The 20,800-nt window shown below is 53.3% G+C and overlaps 1 protein-coding gene across 1 annotated transcript; it reads right to left on the reverse strand.

Annotated features, from left to right (window-relative positions):
• Positions 1-13,106: 13,106 nt before the first annotated feature.
• Positions 13,107-20,392, reverse strand: LOC113842232 (scavenger receptor cysteine-rich type 1 protein M130-like). The gene is made up of 12 exons (XM_072030374.1): positions 19,900-20,392; positions 19,359-19,673; positions 18,924-19,250; positions 18,529-18,843; positions 18,063-18,403; positions 17,558-17,591; positions 17,163-17,471; positions 16,774-16,809; positions 16,364-16,504; positions 15,608-15,703; positions 14,731-14,883; positions 13,107-13,369 (listed from the first exon to the last, which is right to left on the reverse strand). Exons 1-12 carry the CDS (start codon positions 20,390-20,392, stop codon positions 13,107-13,109), a joined length of 2,823 nt encoding a protein of 940 aa, XP_071886475.1.
• Between the last annotated feature and the right edge of the window lie 408 nt (positions 20,393-20,800).

Raw genomic sequence — 20,800 nt, forward strand, 5'->3', positions numbered from 1 at the left:
CCTTGCCCTGACCATGTCCCATGGGGGGTTTCACAGACATCCCTGCTCTGGTTTCTGATTTAAAGCCATTCTCTCTTGTCCTGTCATTACTGGCCCAAGCAAAAAGTTACTCTTATTTATAAAACTCCTTTAAGCACTGAAAAGCTGCATTGAGGTCTCCCAGGACCCTTCTTTTCTTCAGACTGAACAGCCCCAGCTCTCTCAGCCTTTCTTCACAGGAGATGTGCTCCTGTCCTCTGATCAGCTATGTGGACCTCCTCTGGAACCACAGATCAACTTCCTTTTCATGTTGGGGACCCTACACTCCAAATGAGGCCTCACAAGGGCAGAGGAGAGGGGCACAATCACCTCCCTCATCCTGCTGGACACTCCTCTGTTGATGGATCCTGGGGTGCAGTTGGCTTCTGGGCTCATGTCAAACTTTTTGTCTAGCAGAACCCACAAATCCTTCTCAGCAGGGCTGCTCTCAAGGACTTCTTCTCCCAGTCTGTCCTCATGTCTGGGATTGCCCTGGCCCAGGTGCAATGCCTTGCACTTGGACTTGTTGAACCTGTTTAGATTCGCATGGGCCCACTTCTCAAGCTTGCTCAGGTCCAAACAGATATCATCCCTTCCTTTAGTTGTATCAACAGCACCACTCAGATTGGTGTCATTGGCAAAGTTGCTGAGGGTGCACTTGATCCCACTGTCTACGTCACTGATAATAATATGAAACAGTGCTGGTCCCAAGACAGGCCCTGAGGGACACTACTCCTCACTGGCCTCCTCCTGGACATAGAGCAATTGACAGCAATTTCATAGAGCAATGACCTCCACCTGATAAGAAAACAATTTCTTCATCCTGTTCCTGACTACAACATCGGAAGAAGAACCCAACGTCCAGGCACCAGCACTGAGGAAATACCCTTTTATTAAAGAGATGTGACAGGGGAAGCCAGCTGTACCTTAACAATAGATACAGATACAGGGGCCTCTGGGTCAAAAAGAGTGGGTTTAGGCCATTCTGCAGAAGTGGAGTGAAGGAAGAAAAACAAGATTATCACAGAGAAAAAGCACAAAGACCAGCAGTTTCCTGAGATGAAATGGAAATCCCTTGTGAAGAGACATGAGCAGCTTATTGCTGCTGAAGGACTACTGATTGACTCAGCTTCTTCAGTGCATCCTTGAGCTCCTGGTTCCTCATGCTGTAGATGACGGGGTTCACTGCTGGAGGCACCACTGAATACACAACTGTCACCACCAGGTTCAGGGATGGAGAGGAGATGGAGGGGGGCTTCAGGTAGGCAAATATGGCAGTGCTGGAGAAGATGGAGACCACAGCCAGGTGAGGGAAGCATGTGGAAAAGGCTTTGTGCTGTCCCTGCTTGGATGGCATCCTCAGCACTGTTCTGATGATCTGCACATAGGAGAAAAGAATAAAAATAAAACCCGCTGAAGCTAAAGAGAGACTAATCAGAACAAGCCCAACTTCCCTGAGGTAGACATCTGAGCAGGAGAGATTGAGGATCTCGGGAACTTCACAGAAGAACTGGTCCAGGACATTGCCTTGGCAGAGGGGGAGGGAAAAGGTCTTGGCAGTGTGCAGCACAGCATAGAGAAAAGTACTGCCCCAGGCAGCTGCTGCCATGTTGACACAAGTTCTGCTGTCCATTATTGTCCTGTAGTGCAGGAGTTTGCAGATGGCAATGTAGCTGTCAAAAGCCATGATGGTGAGAAGGTAAAACTGCTGAAATGAAAAAGAAAAATAATAAAATCTGAGCAGCACATCCATAGGAGGAAATGGCCCTGGTGTTCCACAGGAAATTGGCCATGGCTTTGGGAACAGTGGCTGTAATTGTGACCAGGTTGAGGAGGGCAAGGTTGAGGAGGAAGAAGTACATGGGGGTGTGGAGGTGGTTGTTGCAGGCTATGGCTCTGACTCTGAGGGTGGTCAAACACTGAAACAGGCTTCTTTGAGACCCAATTTTTGTTCCAGGCCTATCTGTATCCAAGAAGCATTTGGCCGTTGCCCTCATTAACATGCTGTAACATTTGTTTAGCCCTGGAGAGATCAGGCAGTTGGACTAGTCGATCTTTGAAGGTCTCTTCTCTTCTCTTCTCTTCTCTTCTCTTCTCTTCTCTTCTCTTCTCTTCTCTTCTCTTCTCTTCTCTTCTCTTCTCTTCTCTTCTCTTCTCTTCTCTTCTCTTCTCTTCTCTTCTCTTCTCTTCTCTTCTCTTCTCTTCTCTTCTCTTCTCTTCTCTTCTCTTCTCTTCTCTTCTCTTTCTCTTCTCTTCTCTTCTCTTCTCTTCTCTTCTCTTCTCTTCTCTTCTCTTCTCTTCTCTTCTCTTCTCTTCTCTTCTCTTCTCTTCTCTTCTCTTCTCTTCTCTTCTCTTCTCTTCTCTTCTCTTCTCTTCTCTTCTCTTCTCTTCTCTTCTCTTCTCTTCTCTTCTCTTCTCTTCTCTTCTCTTCTCTTCTCTTCTCTTCTCTTCTCTTCTCTTCTCTTCTCTTCTCTTCTCTTCTCTTCTCTTCTCTTCTCTTCTCTCCTCTCCTCTCCTCTCCTCTCCTCTCCTCTCCTCTCCTCTCCTCTCCTCTCCTCTCCTCTCCTCTCCTCTCCTCTCCTCTCCTCTCCTCTCCTCTCCTCTCCTCTCCTCTCCTCTCCTCTCCTCTCCTCTCCTCTCCTCTCCTCTCCTCTCCTCTCCTCTCCTCTCCTCTCCTCTCCTCTCCTCTCCTCTCCTCTCCTCTCCTCTCCTCTCCTCTCCTCTCCTCTCCTCTCCTCTCCTCTCCTCTCCTCTCCTCTCCCTTGCAGAAGGTGTATTTGTTGTCCATAGTGTGCTTTTGGTCGTGCGGTGGTGGGCTGCAGGGGGTGCTGAATGGCTAGGAACAGCAATTTGATCACTTTGGCCTAGCTTTTCTGGCTGTGTCCCATCACAATATCTTGCTCACTCTCAACCTATGTGTCATGGGGGGCAGTATGAGAAACAGAAACCCTTGATGCTGTGCTTACATGGTTCAGCAGTAAGTGAATGTCTAATATCTAATCTAAAATTTCCCTGTTCTAGTTTTATAGCCATTACCCCTTGTCCTGTCACTACATTCCCTGATAAAATGTCCCTCCCACGCTTTCCTATAGGTACTTTACATCCTGGAAGGTTGCTGTAAGGTCTCCCTGGAGCCTTCTCTTTTCCATCTTGGCAAACCCCAATTCTCCCAGCCTCTCTTCATAACAGACCTGCTCCAGCCCTCTGAAAGTTTTTGTGGCCCTTCTCTGGACCTTCTCTACTAAGTTGATGTGTCTTTTATGCTGAGCTGAGACAGAAATAAAAAGATTGGCATTTATTGAGCTATTAAAGAAACACTAAAAAAGTCTGTATTTTTCTTTTATTCATGGTGTGAGGAATATTGAGAAATATTACATCCTCCTTTGCAACTAATGGTTACACTTGATGAAACATGGTTTTCCTGCAAATGGCTGAACTTCTGCTCGTCAATGACAAGTAGAGAATAACGAGTTCTTTTTATTTTATTTTATTTTATTTTATTTTATTTTATTTTATTTTATTTTATTTTATTTTATTTTATTTTATTTTATTTTATTTTATTTTATTTTATTTTATTCCATTTCATTCCATTCCATTCCATTCCATTTCATTTCATTATTTTATTTTATTTTCATTTTACTTTGCATGTGTTCAGAGCTCTTGCTTTGCTTATTAAACTCTCTTTATCTCAGCCCACAAGCTTTCTCACTTTTAGACCCACTGGGTAGGGGGACCAAACTAGCTGCTGTGTGGTGCTTATCTACTTCCAGGTTAGTCCACTACAAAACCTTACTGAAGTCAGAGGAGATCTATAACCACTGCTCGGCCTTCTTCTGCCAGGTCAGTCATTTCAGCATGGACATTTCATGTCCAAATTGGTCAAGTGTGGCCTCCCCTATATGAAGATGTCCCAGCTGCTCCAGATGATTTTCTTGTCTTTCCTGAGCCTGGAAATGGATTCCAGGATGAACTGCTCCATTGTTTTCACAGGGATCGAGTGGAGCCTGAACACCCTGTACTTCCCTGGGCTCTCATCCTTGCCCTTCTTGCAGCTAGGAAGTACATATGCCTTCCTCCAGTCTTGGGGTGCTTCTCCTGGTCAGCAGGACTGATCCCAGGTGACCAAGAGAGTGACCTTGCAAGGACATCAGCCAGCTCCCTCTGCTCTCATGGGTGAATCCCATCAGTTCCCATAGACTTGTGTATCCCATTTGGTCTAGTATACCCTTACCTGACCCACTCCCACCAAGTGTACATCTTCCTTGCCCCAGACTTTCCCCTTTCTTTGTGACCTGGGAGTCTCAAAGGGCAGCCTTGCCTGTACTGATTGAGGTGAAGAAGGAACTCAGCACCTTTTGTCTTTTCCCTGTCCTGTGTCAACAGATCCTGGGCCTCATTCAGCAGTGGATCCACATATTGCAGAACCTTTCTTTTGTCACCTATGTACTTCCAGAAGCCCTTCTTACTGCCGCAGACATCCGTGGACAAATTCCATTAGAGTCAGGTTTTAGCTTTCTGATATTGATCCCTACATGCCCACACAAGGCCTCTTTATTCCTCTTATGTTATCTGTTCCAGTGTCGCTATGCTTCTTTTCTGGGTTGGAGTTTGGCCTGGATCTCCTGGTTCATCCATGCAGGCCTCTTGCCATTTTTGCCTGATTTCATCTTTCCTGGGATGTACTGTTATTGATGTTGTAGGAGGTTATCCTGGAATATTAACAATCTTTGTTGGACTGCTCTTTTCTCCAGGATCTTATCCCGCAGTGTTCTTCCGAGCAGATATTGAAGAGGCCAAAGACTGCTCTCCCAAAAACCAGAGTTGTGAGCTTGCTATTTGTCGGCTATGCTGCCCTCCTGCAGGATCAACTCGACCATGGTCACTGCAGGGAACATTGTTAACTCATCCTGAGCTTACCATGAACCACAGCCCCCAGATCTCTTTCTGCAGGGTTATGTTCCATCCACTCATCCCCCAATCTATATGTATGTTCCAGGAATACACTGTCTGATGTGCAGCATCTGGCATTAGTTCTTGTTAAATTTTAAATGGTAGGTGACTGACCACCATTCCAATCTATCAAGATGTCTCAGTAAGGCCCCTCTACCTACAAGGGAATTGTTGGAACCTGTTAATTTAGTAGATGTAGGACACTCCACTCATGTGCCTGTGCTCTCAAACTCCTTTCTCTCTCCTCCATCCTTTACTTATCCCTTTATGTATCTGTCAAAGAACAGACCAACCATTTTCAGAGTCTGCCTCTCAGCAGTACCTTGAGATTCTTGGAGAGCTGCACAACCTCCACCAATGGTCCACAGGGGATGCAGAGATAGACCGAAAGCAAACCCATTTCTTGCTAGAGCTGCTCATCCCACCTCTGTTTCTCCTTGTCATTGCAGACAGCAGGCAGAGTTTGGCATGGTCCAACAGCTGAGATGTGACAGCCCAAAGATGTACCGACACCCTCAGCCAGGAGCACAGATCAGAACAAGCTGCAGCCTGTGATTTCTGACATCCATGGAGTCATTGCCAAGGCATGGTGGGACAGGACATGCAGCTATGGGATCCTTCAGTGGGTGGATACAGACTTCAGGACAGACAGGCTGGAATGATCCAGAGTTAGATTTCCTGCTTGGATATATGGAGCTCCTTTATGTGACATTGTGAAAAGTTCCGTGAGCCCTTGTGGGTGCCAATCAGAGAAGGGGGCAGAGAAGGGATAGCATGGTGGGAGAAAAAGAACCTGCAGCCAGGGCGACCAAGTGGACATAGTCATTGTTAAGCACCCCAGAGAAGTCTCTGGATGTATGAGTGTGGGTCTCCCTGAGGGCTTTTTATCATTCCTGCCATTTTCCAGAAGGGGAACAGAGCTCTGTGGAGACAGTACAGGTACTTTCAAGAGCGTCTTGAAATAGCTTCTAGGTCCAGCTGCCAGGTGGGCCAACAGAGTAAACACAAACCTGGATCTGATACCTGCATGCCAGAAAGAGCTGGTCAGGGATGTGATGATCCGTGTCAGCCCTGGCAGTCACTATCCTGAAATTGTGGGGTCCCACATCCCAAGGGGTGTGAGGAAGAAGAATAAAAGACTTTTAGTGGGGATCCCAGGAGAGCAGCATACAAGTACAGAACAGTGGTTGGACACCTCACTAGTTCCCCAGGGAAGTAGTCAGTGCACCAAGCCTGTCAGAGTTTAAAAAGCGTTTGGTCTGTGCACCCAGTCACATGGTCTAAAATTTTAGGGAGACCCGTGTGGTGCCAGGAGTTGGATGTGATCCTTGTGGGTCCCTTCCAACTTGAGATATTCTATGATTCTATGATTTGAACTACTCACCACTCTTCTCTATCTCCTGTAATTACCATGGGAGCTTAATCTAGAGTATTTCTTACATATCTGAACAGAGTTTAGAGAAATCGGAAATTGTGTGGGTTTGTGACTGGTATGGAAGGTTCTGGGCTCCATTACAGGCCTAGGACATCAAACTCAGTATGAGATGCATCAATTGACTCCCTGTGATCACTTCCCTCAGCTTGGGAAAATGTGATTTGTGCCAGCCATAGGCTGGGTGTCCTGGCTAAAAGTGAAAGAGGACAAGCTGATTCTTTGACGAAACTTCTCATGATAGGAAAAATGACACTGCTGACACTAAGTGTCACTCCTCAACTAAGGGAGGAAACATCAGTGATTGCATCAGTCTGATTCAAAGTTGATTTCCCCTGGAGGCCCAGGGACTTGTCAAGAGCTCCCTGTGCTGATGAGCTGGGCCGGGCTCCTGGGCCCAAGGGGAGCTCCTGGCAAGTGGACAGCACGGCAGAGAGACAGCTCTGCCCAGGAGCAGCTCCTCTGCACAGCACAGCAGGGCTGGGGACACTGCCTGCAGGGGACAAGGGTGGCTGAGAGAAGGGAGGGAGTTGTTAAAGGCAGTGTGGAGGGGGGAATGCTGAGAGCTCACTGCGGGAGAAGTCTTCACAGCCCTGAACAGGGTAAGTCTGTGGCTGCAGGGCAGCACAGCTGTTGTTCCTGGTGCCATCTCCAGATTTGCTGGCACATCCCACAGCCTATGGGATTTTTCACAAGAACACTCACAGTTTCTTTGTATAAGAGGAGAGTGAAAAGCTCCAGAGCAGGGATTACCTTCCAAAGCTGTCAGAGGGACAGGACATGAGGGTTCCTTCCCACAAGGCTGGCTGCAGGCTGTGCAGCCGGGGTACAGGCAGGGGTGGCCAGGTGTGGTGCAGAGCAGGGTCCCTGCTGTGCCCCAGGGGCTCTGTGCTGGGGCAGGGCTTCTGCCACCTGCCAGGCTCAGCAGTCAGCCTGCCCAGGGAGCTGCCTGAGGCACTGCGGGGAGAAGATTTTGGTGGAAGGAAACCCCCCTAGCAGGGCAGGACAGGGCAGGTGGTTCCTGCAGGTGCTAAGAGGCTGCTTCCTGGGGCAGCCTGCTCAGAGCTCCACAGCACCCACAGGACATCTTCAGGGGAGATTCTTGAAAGGGAGGAACAACACCTGCCATACCTGAAGGAAAGGCACTCTCTGAGGTCTCTGCTTTCAACTTCCTGCTTTGGAGGGCAGTCAGGGGGATGATAATGCTGTTGTCAGGATTATACAAGGGATTGAAACTAATAGAGCATTATACTGAAAGGGACCTCTAGGTATGAGGAACCTCACAATTTCACTCCACACTCTTTAGCTTACAGAGAGCACCAACACAACCTTCCTTGTTTTTTGTGGGATTGTTGGAACTCCTTCTCAGCGCTTGTAAAGAGGGAGATGCCTCTGGCCAGCAGATGCCTGAGATCCATTCCTGGTGCTCTTTACCATATACTGTTCAGCAGTACTAACTCCTGCTGAGTCTAAAGAGGGTCTGCTTTGTCTCTGTGGCACCCTTAGCCAGACAGATGCAGAGCTCCAGGCAGGAGCAAGTCTTCTTCAGAAGAAGATGCAGTGAGAATGCAGTCTTGGTGAGGAGGATTTCTATGAAATAAGGTTTAATTTTTGCTCAGAAAAGTCTCTCTAACATGTCACTGTCTATTCCTCCATGGACAGGCAACCATGCCCAGATGCAACAAATGTCCAACAGCAGCTTCCCCACAGAGTTCCTCCTCCTGCCATTTGCAGACACACGCCAGCTGCAGCTCCTGCACTTCGGGCTCTTCCTGGGCATCTACCTGGCTGCCCTCCTGGGCAACGGCCTCATCCTCACAGCCATAGCCTGCAACCACCACCTCCACACCCCCATGTACTTCTTCCTCCTCAACCTTGCCCTCCTTGACCTGGACTGCATCTCTACCACTGCTCCCAAAGCCATGGCCAACTCCCTGTGGGACACCAGGACCATCTCCTTACCAGGATGTGCTGCCCAGGTCTTTATGTTTGCTGTCTTTATTCAAGCAGAGTTTTATCTTCTCACCATCATGGCCTATGACTGCTATGTTGCCATCTGCAAACCCCTGCACTACAGAACCATCATATGTGGTAAAACCTGTGTTTACATGGCAGCAGCTGCCTGGGGTAGTGGGTTTCTCAATGCTGTGCTGCACACTGCCAATACATTTTCCCTCCTCCTCTGCCAAGGCAATGCTGTGGACCAGTTCTTCTGTGAAATTCCCCAGATCCTCACGCTCTCCTGTTCAGATGCCTACCTCAGAGAAGTTAGGCTTATTGTTTTTACTGCATGTTCACTTTTAGTGTGTTTTCTCTTCATTCTTTACTCCTACGTGCAGATCTTCAGGGCTGTGCTGAGGATATCCTCTGAGCCTGGACGACACAAAGCCTTTTCCACTTGCCTTCCTCACCTTGTCATAGTCTCCCTGTACATCAGCACTGGCGCATTTGCCTACTTGAGACCCCCATCCATGTCCTCCTCATCCCTGAATAATTTACTGGCAGTTCTGTACTCAGTGTTAACTCCAGCAGTGAACCCCCTCATCTACAGCATGAGGAATCAGATGCTGAAGGATGCTGTGTGGAAAGTGATGTCTGTGTGTTTTTCAGAAGCAATATAGTTACTGTCCTCTGAATATCACTGATAATGCGACTCATTACAGACCAAGACACAGTTTTCATTTTGTTTTCAGTTTATTTTTACTCTTACTTTGTTTTACTGATAATGTCTACTAATGATGATAAAATGATACAGATGTCCAGAGAGAAATATGATCATTATTTGTGTTCCACAGACAAAGGAGAGCTCTGCAACACAAGGCAATGGGAAAGGGACTGGGAAAATTATTAATTATTCAACCAGTGAAATTTCATAGTCTGGATCGAGTGAATCACCCCAAAACTTCTCCTGACATTGGAAATGAGTTGGACTTGACAATGCTTGTGGGCCCCTTCCAGCTCAGGCTATTCGATGTATCTCTGACTCTGAAGAAGGCCAGCTATCTGTGCGCACCCTCCATGGCCAAAGAACCACTTGTGTGGGAGGCAGTCAGTGGCAGTGCCCCTGACCAGCTGGCTCTGCCTTCCCAGCCTGACCAGCACGGCCCTGCAGAGTGCCCCAATGGCCCAACTCACCAACCCCCTCACTCTGCTGAACAGCACTGCCAACTCAGGGGCCATGGGCAGCATGGGCAGGGGCTGCAGGAATGGCTGCTCAGGCCAGCCCAGAGGTGCTGGGCTGGGGCAAGGCTGGGTGGGACATGGGGTGTCCTGGGAGAAGAGCAGGGTGCTGTGTGTGTGCAGTGGTGGTGCCTGAGGAGCCCCAGGGCCAGCAGTGTGGTGCTGTGCTGTGCTGGGGAATGGCACTGGCCCGGGGGGGGGGGGGGTGCAGGCTGTCTGGGAAGGTGGATCGGTAGTGTTTATCTCCTGCAGATTGCAGCAGCAGAGACACTGCTGGTGACCTCCCCTGCTTCATTTGCAGCTTTGGTGCCAGCCCAGCCTGGGCTGCTCCGCTGGGCTGGGTTGGGGAGAGTAGAGGCAAGTGTGGAGAGCTGGGGAGGGAGTGGGCTGGGCTGGCCTCCTGGGAGCAACAAGGGGGAACCACAGAGCAGTCTGGGCTGGGCCTTTGTTCACTGCATATGGATATGACCAATGCTAGTCATCATGACTTTCACAGCAACTCCTCTGTAGAGTTCTCAACATTTTTCTAAAATATATAGTCAGTTCTTGAATCACTTTCCTACAGACAGGTGGCCATTTCCTTCAGCATGCTCTGGACTTGCAAAGGCTACATGGGGAAATGTGAGTCTGGATTTGTGCGAGGTCTTCTGAAGCATGAGCTGGTTGGCAGACAGAGTACCTGAAGGATTGTGCAGGGCATCCCCTGCACCCACTGCTCCTGGGGGACCTGGAAAGAGGCCTCCTGAGCACAACAGCTCCTTTTGTCCCTGTGGATGCTGGCTGTGAGGTCACTTGTGTCCCAGCACCTGGCTGGCCAACAGCAAGGAGACAGAGCCTCTGAGGTCACAAAGAACTTCAGAAAGCTGCCCCCAAGATGGTGACACGTATGGGAACCAAGGGAAATCCGGGAGAGTAAAGGTGCAAGACCTTGGTGAGAGAAGAGGGACTTGGCTAAGAGAAAGGAAAGATTTCAAAGAGGTGATAGGGGTTCAGGTAAGGCTGATGCTTCTGCAACACTCACTGGGAAAGCATTCGTGTTAGGCCTTGGCAAAATTTCTAACCAGCAACCTGAAAACCTAGTGCTAACCTAGTACTAACTGCTCTCCCTCACCCTGAAAGGAATCCACTGCTCTAAACCCCAACCTCATTTCCAACCTTGAAGTCAAACCCCAAACAAATTACTTTTTACCTTTAGTCTTAACATATTGCTCTTGCTAATCCCTAGTTCTTAATTCCTTGAATTATATTGCCAGATATCATCCCGTAACAAGGTACATAATAAAACCCTAACCAAAAATCTAGCTTATACCCTAAACACTGACTGTCTACCCAAAGCAGAACTCACAAGCCTCCCTTTAAGACCTTGCCCAGTTCCTAAGCCTGGTAGGTAAAATACAATCCCTAAACTCTAAACGGAACAACCAAACCTCAAATCCCTCATTCTTGCACTTTTATGATGTAAATGAAGGGATTTGGCCCCACGAGGCTGGGCAGGGCTTGAGAGGTTCTGCAGCAATCACTTGGTCTTGGAGGAGGCAGGGGAGGTGACATAGGTCTGGTCAGGTCACAGGAATCAATGAAGAGATGGGTGGGGATGCTCTGCTGAGGTCAGCTGTGCCTCAGGACATCAGGAGGCAGCAGGAGGCCCATGGCTATGCAGGTGGGTGTCGGGGCACTTCTGCCTGAGGACCTGATGTGCCACCTTCAGGCTGATGGCTGGTGTAAACGTGTGTCATTTTAGCTGTGCAGAAGAAATTGAGAAAGCAGTTCTTGGATCACTTTTCTACAGAGAGGCATCCATTTTCACACAGAATCACACAGAATCACACAGAATTTCTAGGTTGGAAGAGACCTCAAGATCATTGAGTCCAACCTCTAACCTAACACTAACAGTCCCCACTAAACCATATCCCTAAGCTCTACATCTAAACGTCTTTTGAAGACTTCCAGGGATGGTGACTCCACCACCTCCCTGGGCAGCCTGTTCCAGTGTCTAACAACCTTTTCAGTAAAGAAGTTCTTCCTAACATCTAACCTAAAACTCCCCTGGTGCAACTTTAGCCCATTCCCCCTCATCCTGTCACCAGGCACGTGGGAGAACAGGCCAACCCCCACCTCACTACAGCCTCCTTTAAGGTATCTGTAGAGAGCGATAAGGTCGCCCCTGAGCCTCCTCTTCTCCAGGCTGAACAAGCCCAGCTCCCTCAGCCGCTCCTCATAGGACTTGTTCTCCAGGCCACTCACCAGCTTCGTCACCCTTCTTTGGACCCGCTCAAGCACCTCGATGTCCTTCTTGTAGCGAGGGGCCCAAAACTGAACACAGTACTCGAGGTGCGGCCTCACCAGAGCCGAGTACAGGGGGACGATCACCTCCCTAGCCCTGCTGGTCACGCTGTTTCTGATACAAGCCAGGATGCCGTTGGCCTTCTTGGCCACCTGAGCACACTGCTGGCTCATATTCAGCCGACTGTCCACCATTATCTTCAGGATGCCCTGGAGCTGATAAAGGCTACCTGAGAAAAAATAACTCTGGACATGTGGGAGGCCTTCTGAAGCATGAGCTGGTTGGCAGGCAGAGTATCTGAGGGACTGTGCAGGGCACTCCCTGCAACCCGTGCTCCTGGGTGGGCTGAGAAGAGACCTCCTGAGGACAACAGCTCCTTGTAGCCCTGTGGATCCTGGCTGTGAGGTCACTTGTGTCCCAGCACCTGGCTGGCCAACAGCAAGGAGGCAGAGCCTCTGAGGTCATAAAGGCCTTCAGAAAGCTGCCCCCAAGAGGGTGACACATTTGATGAGGCCGGGGGAAAGCTGGGAGAATAAAGGTGGGAGATTTAGGGGAAAGAAGAGGGGTTTGGCTAAGAGAAAGGAAGGATTAGGAGGCAGTGATAGGGGTTCAGGTAAGGCTGATGCTTCTGCAACACTCACTTGACAAATATTCATGTTATGTCCTGGTAATATTTCTAACCAGTAACCTTAACACCTACAGCTACTCTAAATCCCGCACCCTGGGAGGAATTCATTGCTCTAATCCCCATCCTCAAATCCTACCTTGAAGTCAAACCCCAGACATGTTACCTTTTAGCAGTAGTCTTAACTCTCAATAAAGCCTAGCTTGTAATCATTAGCATTAGATTGCCAGCCTTAACACCAGCCCTCACCCAGTAAAACACCATAAAAACAAATAAACAAACAAAAACCTAACCAAAAATCTAGCCCTTACACTAAACTCTGACTGGCTCCCCAAAGCAGAACACAAAAACCTCCCTCTAAGACTCTGTCCTATCTCTAAACATGGAAAGCAAAAAGAACTCCTAAACCTCATCTACCAGTCTGGTCATATGATCATATAACAGACCCCCACCAAGACGTCACCCCTACAGGCCTTTCCCCTGATTCCTATCCATAGACACTGTACCATTCCCAACCCCAAGCTCTCCAACATCAAAACACTCTTTAATATAAAGAGCCGCCACACCACCACCCTTCCCTCCTTGTCTATCCCTTCTGAAGAGCTTGTAGCCATCCATCACGGTACTCCAGTAGTGGGAGTGATCCCACCATGCTTCCTTACAGCAACTAGGTCAGAGTTATTCTGTTGTAGAGTCGCTTTTAGCTCCTCCTGTTTGTTGGCCATGCTGCATTCATTGGTGTAGATGCACTTCAGATGAGATATCTGCCTCCCCCTCAGCTTCAGCATTGTTCCCCCAGGCACTTCTCTGGTGATCCCTGTTTTATCACCTTCCCCCGTCATAGTTAATGCTCTCTCGATGAGTCCTGCTAGCTCCTGTGCTAGGATTCATTTCCCCCTTGAAACTCTTTCAATCTCTATGGTTCTACTTAGAGAAGCTCATATGGAGCTGAGTTTTGCATTTGAGACCAAAGCAGTGTTGTTAACAGACCAGTGTTTCACTTACTGCTGAACCATACCAAAGGGTTCTCCATCTCTCATACTGTCCCCACAACATGTAGGTTGGGGGTATGCAGGACAATGCCATGGCACACAGCCAGGACAGCTGACCCAACGGGATTAAATAGATGCTCCAATAGGTGTTCCAGCCCACCATCCCACTACCAAGAGCACCTCCCAGCCAGCAGCAGAGAAGCCTGCTGGGAAAGAGCTGGAAGTCTGTGGGGACCCACCAGCAGGAGCTGGTGCCAAGTCCTGCCCAAGGGTCCAAGACATCTCCCTGTTCAGCTCTTTCAAATGATCTTTCCCTGCCTGTGGGTGCTGGGCAGGCATCCTTGGCCTCCATGGGGGCCCAAGGCAGCAGAGGGTGGGCACTGCAAGGGAGTGTCTCTTGGGGCTTCCCAGAGATCCACCTTGTCTGGAAACTGCCTCTGGCTGGCAGGACAGAAATGTCTCTGTCAGTAGGAATAGTGTCCAGGGACCAGGGGCTCTGTCAACCCCGAAGCCAGACCCTGATCCTGCTGGCTCTAAGATGTGTCCCCTCCCAACGGCTGCATCTTTGAGCTCTTCTCCCCTCCATCAGCCTCAGGGAGACGCCCAGAAACAAGGTCAGGGAAGACTGGATCTGGGACAAAGCCCCAGAGGGTTTTAATATGAGGAAATACCAACACACAGCATAAAAACAGGGGAATACAAAGAGGGGAAATACCCATGTGTGTTTGCTGACTGCTGGAAAAGAGAGACCATTCCCTGGCACTCACGGCTCTCCCAGGGGCACTGAGCTCTCCTCCCTCCCGGCTGCACCCAGCTGCTCAGCAGGGCTGGGCTCTGCTGGCCTGGGGCTCTGGAACTCTTGTGCACTGGGCTCTGGTGTCACATCCTGGGTGTCCTCATGGGGACATGCCAGAGACACCTCTTCAACATCGTCATAGCCCGTGATCCCCAGGAAAGGTGACGAGGTGTCTCCATCAGCTCCAGGGACCCCAGCACTTCTCCGGGAAAACAGGCTTCCCCCTGTAAGCATCAAGGCAGGCTGCTGTGGTTGGGCCTGTGGGGTGCCCCTCGGGGCTGTTTATCACCTTCCTCATCCTCACCAGCCTGAGACACTCGGCCCATTCTCCCAGCCCCCACAAAATATCCCAGGACAGGTTCTCCATGGATGGTCAGGCTTTCAATATGGCATGGATTCTCCTAGGCCTGGGGTTGGCACCTAGCAAGTGGCAGTGCTGCATTGCCCTCTCACCTGTGACTGTATGCCTGCGCCCATCTCCTTCCTCTGGTGTCCTGGGCACTTCCCAGTCCCTCTGCCCAGGGACAGGATCCTCCCCAGGGTCAGAAACCTCCCCAGCATCATCATAGCCATCTGCTGGGTAACCTCCGGGCAGGACAGGGACATCTGAAAGGAGACGGAAGGTGGTGGCAATGAGAAGAGATGTTCTGCAGAGCAGAGGATGGGAGGGTGTGTGGGGACACAGGGCTGACATGCTGCTGGTGTCAGGGTCACAGCAGAGCCTTCATGCAACCAGCTCTGATGATAACACTCGGTGGCACTGCTGTCCGTCTGGTCTGTCTGCAGGGAGGAGACATGGAGCCCTTCCTCCCCCCCCCCCCCCCACCTCTTATCCCTGGGACTGGCCCCAGATCATTCTCCTCCTCATGTGCCTGGGGTAGGGCTGCAGCTGGGTCAGGGAACCCTCTGAAAAGGAGGCTGCAGAGAGCTGCAGTGGGTGCTGTGGAATGAGCCCTGCTGCCCTGACTGGTGGTCAGCACTGCTGGGGATGGGCACCCACAGAGTTGGGGGTGCATGGGGAGGAGACCAGTTCCCTTGGGACCAGGCACTTCCCAGAGAGGTTCCCAGAGCTGCCCTGGGACAGCCCTTTGCTTAGCCCTTGGCTCTCAATAAGGTGCAGGGACAAGCAGAGAGGGGCTGTCCCCTCTGGGATGGGCAGAGCTGGTGTGGAGGAAGCTCCTCTGTGGGGCCCAACACCTGGATGCTCTCCCACAGACCCCATGGTCCAACCATTTCAGGGACCATGGGCAGGAGCTGCAGGGCACAGCCCTGGTCTGAGACACGGAGAATGGACACAGCAGATGTGCCCCCGCAGGTTACCTGCACCCACCTGAGAGACTGAACCTCGCCTGCTTCTCCCACGCCAGGCTGTAAGCGATCTCTTCGTACACGGCCTCAGGGAAGGGCTCCCCAGCTCTCCCGGAGCCTGAGGACAGAGGCAGGGCTGGTCTGGGCATGGGCAGAGAGGGACAGGACCCCACTGGGCTCCCTCACCCCATTCCCTAGGCCAGCACAGGGCTGTCCCCACAGCACAGCCCCACTATGTTGTGTTGGCACTGCAACCACATCCCCAGGGAGGGCAGCATCCCCATGGAGATGGTCTGGGGTGCAGTCAGCCTCGCACCATCCCTTTGGAGACAGCCCTTGTTCCCCTTTGGTCCCTGGGTCACGTCCCAGTGCAGACCCTGCACCAGTTCCCTCATTTCCCTTCCCCATGGATCTTCTCCATCTCTGCCCCACACAGCAATAGCACAGCCCGTGTCCTGTTGGGAGGTGGCTGACACCACAGTGATGGACTCCGCTGCCCCACGCTCCTCCTGCCAGTGCTGCCCAGAGCACTGCCAGCAGTGCATCCTCCCCGTCTCACCCAGCCCAGATCTCACATTTCTCTTCTCACCCCAGAACGGATGCCTCAGGCTCTGGGCTCTCTCCACCCCTTGATGTTGGTGCCCCATGGTCTGTCAGTCAGTGGGCCAGCACATGGGGCAGGAGGCAGCACACAGCTCTGTTTCTGTACCCCAGGACACCAACACCCCCAGCCCTGCCAAGAGGCATCTCCCCCCAGGACCACTGGGGAAGGACCCACCTCTGCGCCGAGCCCTGGCACTTCGCACCTGCCCAGCCAGGAGGGCCAGGAGCAGGCAGAGGAGGGCCCCCAGGATGATGCAGATGACGACAGGCACCGAGAGTCTCTCGCTGCTGGTGGTTGGACGGCCCCGTGGGGGATCTGCATGGGCAGGAACATGGCAGGGGCAGCATCAGACAAGGGAGAGGCTGGGGGCAGGACATGCCACTGCTGACCACACAAGGAAGCAGGGGCTGGGGGGGACAGGGCTGGGTGATGGGGCAGCTCCCACCCTGCTGGGTCCATCACCGGCTTCTCCCAGCTGCTTTGGTTTTCTGGGAGTCTCACAGCCCAGCAAGGAGCCCCTTCCTCTGTCTGTGTGTCACAGTGTGAACATGGACAGACACAGCCCCAGGGGAAGGACAGCTTACCTGCTTGTGGGGGGAGTATTGCTGTCCTGGGTGCAGCTGCAGGGGAGCAGAAGGAGAGCTGGGCTGAGAGGCTGGGGCTGTGGCACCAGGCAGCCTCCCTGGAAAATGACCCCAACATGTGCCACCTGAATTTTCCCTCCTGTGGGGCTGGGCAGGGTGGCAAGGGCACCACTGCTCTGGGCTGCTCACAGGACAGTGCAGGCAGCCCAGGGGATGTGCTGGGACATCCAGCCCCACAGAGGCTGCTCCCCACCCACCACCAGCCTCCCACTCTGCAGGGACAACCTTGCTCAGGCCTGTACCAGGGCCATGCCAGGATCCAGCAGGACATACGCCCAAGCCAGCTCCTTGCTAAGCCCTCAGCAATGTCTCCCAGCCCCACTGCTCACCTGAGCAATGCACAGCCGCATCTGCCTTATGCTGGCAGGCACCGCTGTCCCCTGGCTGGGCCCAGCAGTCCTGCAGAGACAGCTCCGTCCCCCTGCACTCCATCAGCCACATGGGGCCCGTCCCCTCTCCAGCAGCAGCCTGGCCCAGGGCATAGAGCGCGGGGCCACAGCCCAGCTGCCTGCATGCCACCTCGGCATCCCGCATGTCCCAGGCATTGTCACACAGCGTCCCCCAGGTGCCACGGTGCCAGATCTCCACTCTGCCCGAGCAGCCGTCCTTGCCTTCCACAGCGCGGACCTTCTCCCTGTCTGGGGAGGCAGCGATGTCCCATGGCACCGGGACAATTGGGACAGCCCTGCATGGTGAGGGGGCATGTGCAGGGGCAGCTCCCTACCTGTGCAGCTGGTGGAGTTGGGGCATGCAGCCACCTGTGGCCTTTCTGTCCATGTCCCAAAGGAAAGAAAAATTGGGCTGAAAAGGGCTGCTCTAGGGGTTGTGCAGAAGAGAGCAGAGCTGACCTCTGCTCACACATCCCCATGCTCCCTGGGTCAGGGCAGCAGCAGAACCCTGTTCATTCAGGGGACACACACAGCACTGCAGAGGGGACCCAAGTGCTCGACCCTACAGGGTCCCTGATTCACAGAGCAGCAGGAGGCTGTCCCAGGAGGGGGGACTCCTGAAAGCCCTGCATGGTCTCCTCTGAGACCTTGCCTGGAGTTGCCTCTGCATCCCCCAGGGGGTTCCGGCAGCCCGGCTGTTGACTGCTGCTGGTGGACATGGGTGGCTCCAAGAGCTGAAGTCACCTTTGTGTACCAGTAGCAACAGGGTCTAAAGCAGGAAAGTCAAAGCCCCTCTGGGTTCCTTCTCTGCATTTCACCATGCCCAGTGGGGAACAGGACCTGGTGCCTTGATGGCTCAGATTTACCATTGCAGGTGATATTGGTCTCTTCTCGACGGTCATCACACGACTGCGGATCCCAGGGAGCAGAGGGACACTGCCAGAAGGAGCTGTTGCTCTTCCCACACTCCACATGATCCAGCCACGCGGTGCCAGACAGCTTGGCATAGTTAGAATCTGTTTCCAGTTCCCCTTCATTCCCGCAGCCCAGCTCCTTGCACACCAGTGACACCGTCTCGGTGGTCATTGAGTTGGAGCAAACGCTGCCCCACGTCCCGTTGTAGAAAACCTGCAGGCGCCCGGAGCAGCCGTCACTGTTCTCCAGCCTCAGGGCCATGAACTCTGGAACGAGGAAAGGCCCCAGGGACATCCTTCGATGTCAGCCACTGATGGCCTTGGCCCTACCTGGCTCTACAATTGCCCCAGCCTCACTGTCCCCAGCTCCCCTCCCCACTCCCAGCACAAACCTGAGCAGATGACTCCAGCGTCCTCCTTGTGCCCGCAGCTGTGCTGCCCCCAGGCCTTGGCAGGGCAGTCCCAGAGAGCAGCTTCGGCCCCGGAGCAGTTGACGCCATCCAGCCAGATCTGCCCGGAGCCCTCCCCAAACCGAGCAGAGCCAGCTGCCTCCAGAGCCCATCCGCAGCCCAGCTGGCGGCAAACGACGACGGCGTCAGCCAGGTCCCAGGCGTCGTCGCAGACGGTGCCCCAGCGCCCCTGGTAGTAGATCTCCACTCTCCCGGCACAGCGCCCGGCCCCGTCCACCAGCCGGACCCGCCGGCTCCCTGCAGCAGGGAGAACCCCGGCTGTCAGGGGCTGGCTGCCCTCCGAGACCCACACCTAGGGGACGTGCAGCACCACTCACCCTGGCACATGGCACCCACGTCCTCCATGACCCCTGATGCCGGTGTGCTCTGAGGCAGGGAGGTGTTGCAGAGGCTCAGGTCAGCCTCGTGCCCTGCACACTGCACCCCACGCAGCCCCACAGGTCCTCGTCCTCGCTCGGCCCTCACGGGGGTGTAGGCTGCCTCTGCCTCTCCGCACTGCAGCTGCCGGCACACCACGCTGGCCTCCTGCATGTCCCACTGCTCATCCAGGACTCTGCCCCACGTCCCGTGCTGGAAGACCTCCACGCGCCCATCGCACCGGCTCCCTCCGCCCACCAACCGTACAGACATGTGGTAAGCTGGGCCTGGTGAGAGCAAAAATTCAGCCTGGTGCTTCCGTGGGGTCCCCAGCTGTGGGTGGCCGTGTCACATAGAAGTGGCAAATGGACTTTGCAGCACTGCCCAGCACTCACCTGAGCAAATGACAGCAGCAGCATTCTCCTGGGAGCACGGCGAGGCCCCCAGGGCAGTCACCAGGCACTGCCCCAGGTGGGCTTCAGTCCCGTCACAGTGGAACGAGTCTCTCCAGACGGGGCCAGTTCCTCTCCCAAAATGCCCTCCTCCAGGAATAGACTCAGCAAAGCCACAGCCAAGGTGCCGACACAGAACGTGGGCATCCGAGAGGTCCCAGCGGGAGGCACAGAGGGTCCCCCACGTCCCCAGCACCTCCACCTCCACCCTGCCCTCACACGCTGTGCTGCCGTTCACCAGCCTGAACCCTGTGTACTCAAGGACAAAGGAGGGTGAGAGAGGCCACATTTGTGCTCTTGCTCCCACAGGAGCTGCAGGAGAGGCCAAAGGGACAGCGTGCCTTTCTCCTGCAGCACTCTATTTTTAGGGCTGCAGACCACCACCTCACTCCCCCTGTCCCCCACCCAGCACAGCCCAGTGCCCACCCTGCTCTCCTGCGCCCACCACAGGCCCCGTGGGCACCATCCCACCCCGAGTCCTTACGTGTGCAGGTGACATGAGTGCCATTGCTGTGGGTGCAGGCCTTGTCCTTGGGGGCCCCCGTGGGGCAGAAGGAGAGGACGAATTCATTCCCCACACACTGCAGCTCTCTGTCCCAGACAGGACCGGCCCCTTCTCCCAGCTGAGCTGCCCCATGGACAGATAGGGCTGTGCCACACTGCAGATCCCTGCAGACCACCTCAGCAGCTTTGGCACCAAAGTGGGAGTGACAGACAGCTTTCCACTGGTCCCTGTCGTAGACCTCCACACTTCCTGAGCAGGGGCTGTCCCCTCCGACCAGCCGCACAAATCCTGGAGCAACCAAGACCTGTGAGTTCCCAGAGCCCTCTGGCACTTCCATGCCCACCTCCCACCTCAGCCCTGAGGTGACCACATGCAGAGCTCCACGGCCAGCCCAGCAGCTCTCAGGGGGTGCTGATGGCACAAAGAGGTCAGGGCCCTGCTGCTGCTCCTCAGAATCCACCCCAGCACCCATGTTCTCTTTTCCAAGCCCCCAGCAGCAGGCACCGCTCAGACAAACTGCTGCTGCCCAGAGTCCCTGGGCTGCCCAGCCCCTGACCCAGCACTACAGCACCCGCAGCACGTGGGCCCGGGGAAACAGGCCCATGAACTAGGGGGCTTACTTCAGCCTGCTCTGCCCCACAAGGCTCAGGCCAGTTAGAAGATATCCTTGGATCTGCCAAAAAGGCCCCCCTGTTCCCAGGGAATGCTGGTTCTCTTGGGGAGCTGCTGTTAGATGGGGCACATTGGGGGATCCTCTGAAAAACAGGGTCCTCCGGCAGGGACAGTGTGGTGCTGGGCATGCATGTCCCCAGCCACCTACCATGCATGTGTCAGGAAAGCAGGCAGAGAGCAGCCCTGGGCTGACACAAGGTCCTGGTGT

This window comes from Anas platyrhynchos, chromosome 32, assembly GCF_047663525.1.
Source record: "Anas platyrhynchos isolate ZD024472 breed Pekin duck chromosome 32, IASCAAS_PekinDuck_T2T, whole genome shotgun sequence".
In the NCBI taxonomy this organism is placed as follows: Eukaryota; Metazoa; Chordata; class Aves; order Anseriformes; family Anatidae; genus Anas; species Anas platyrhynchos.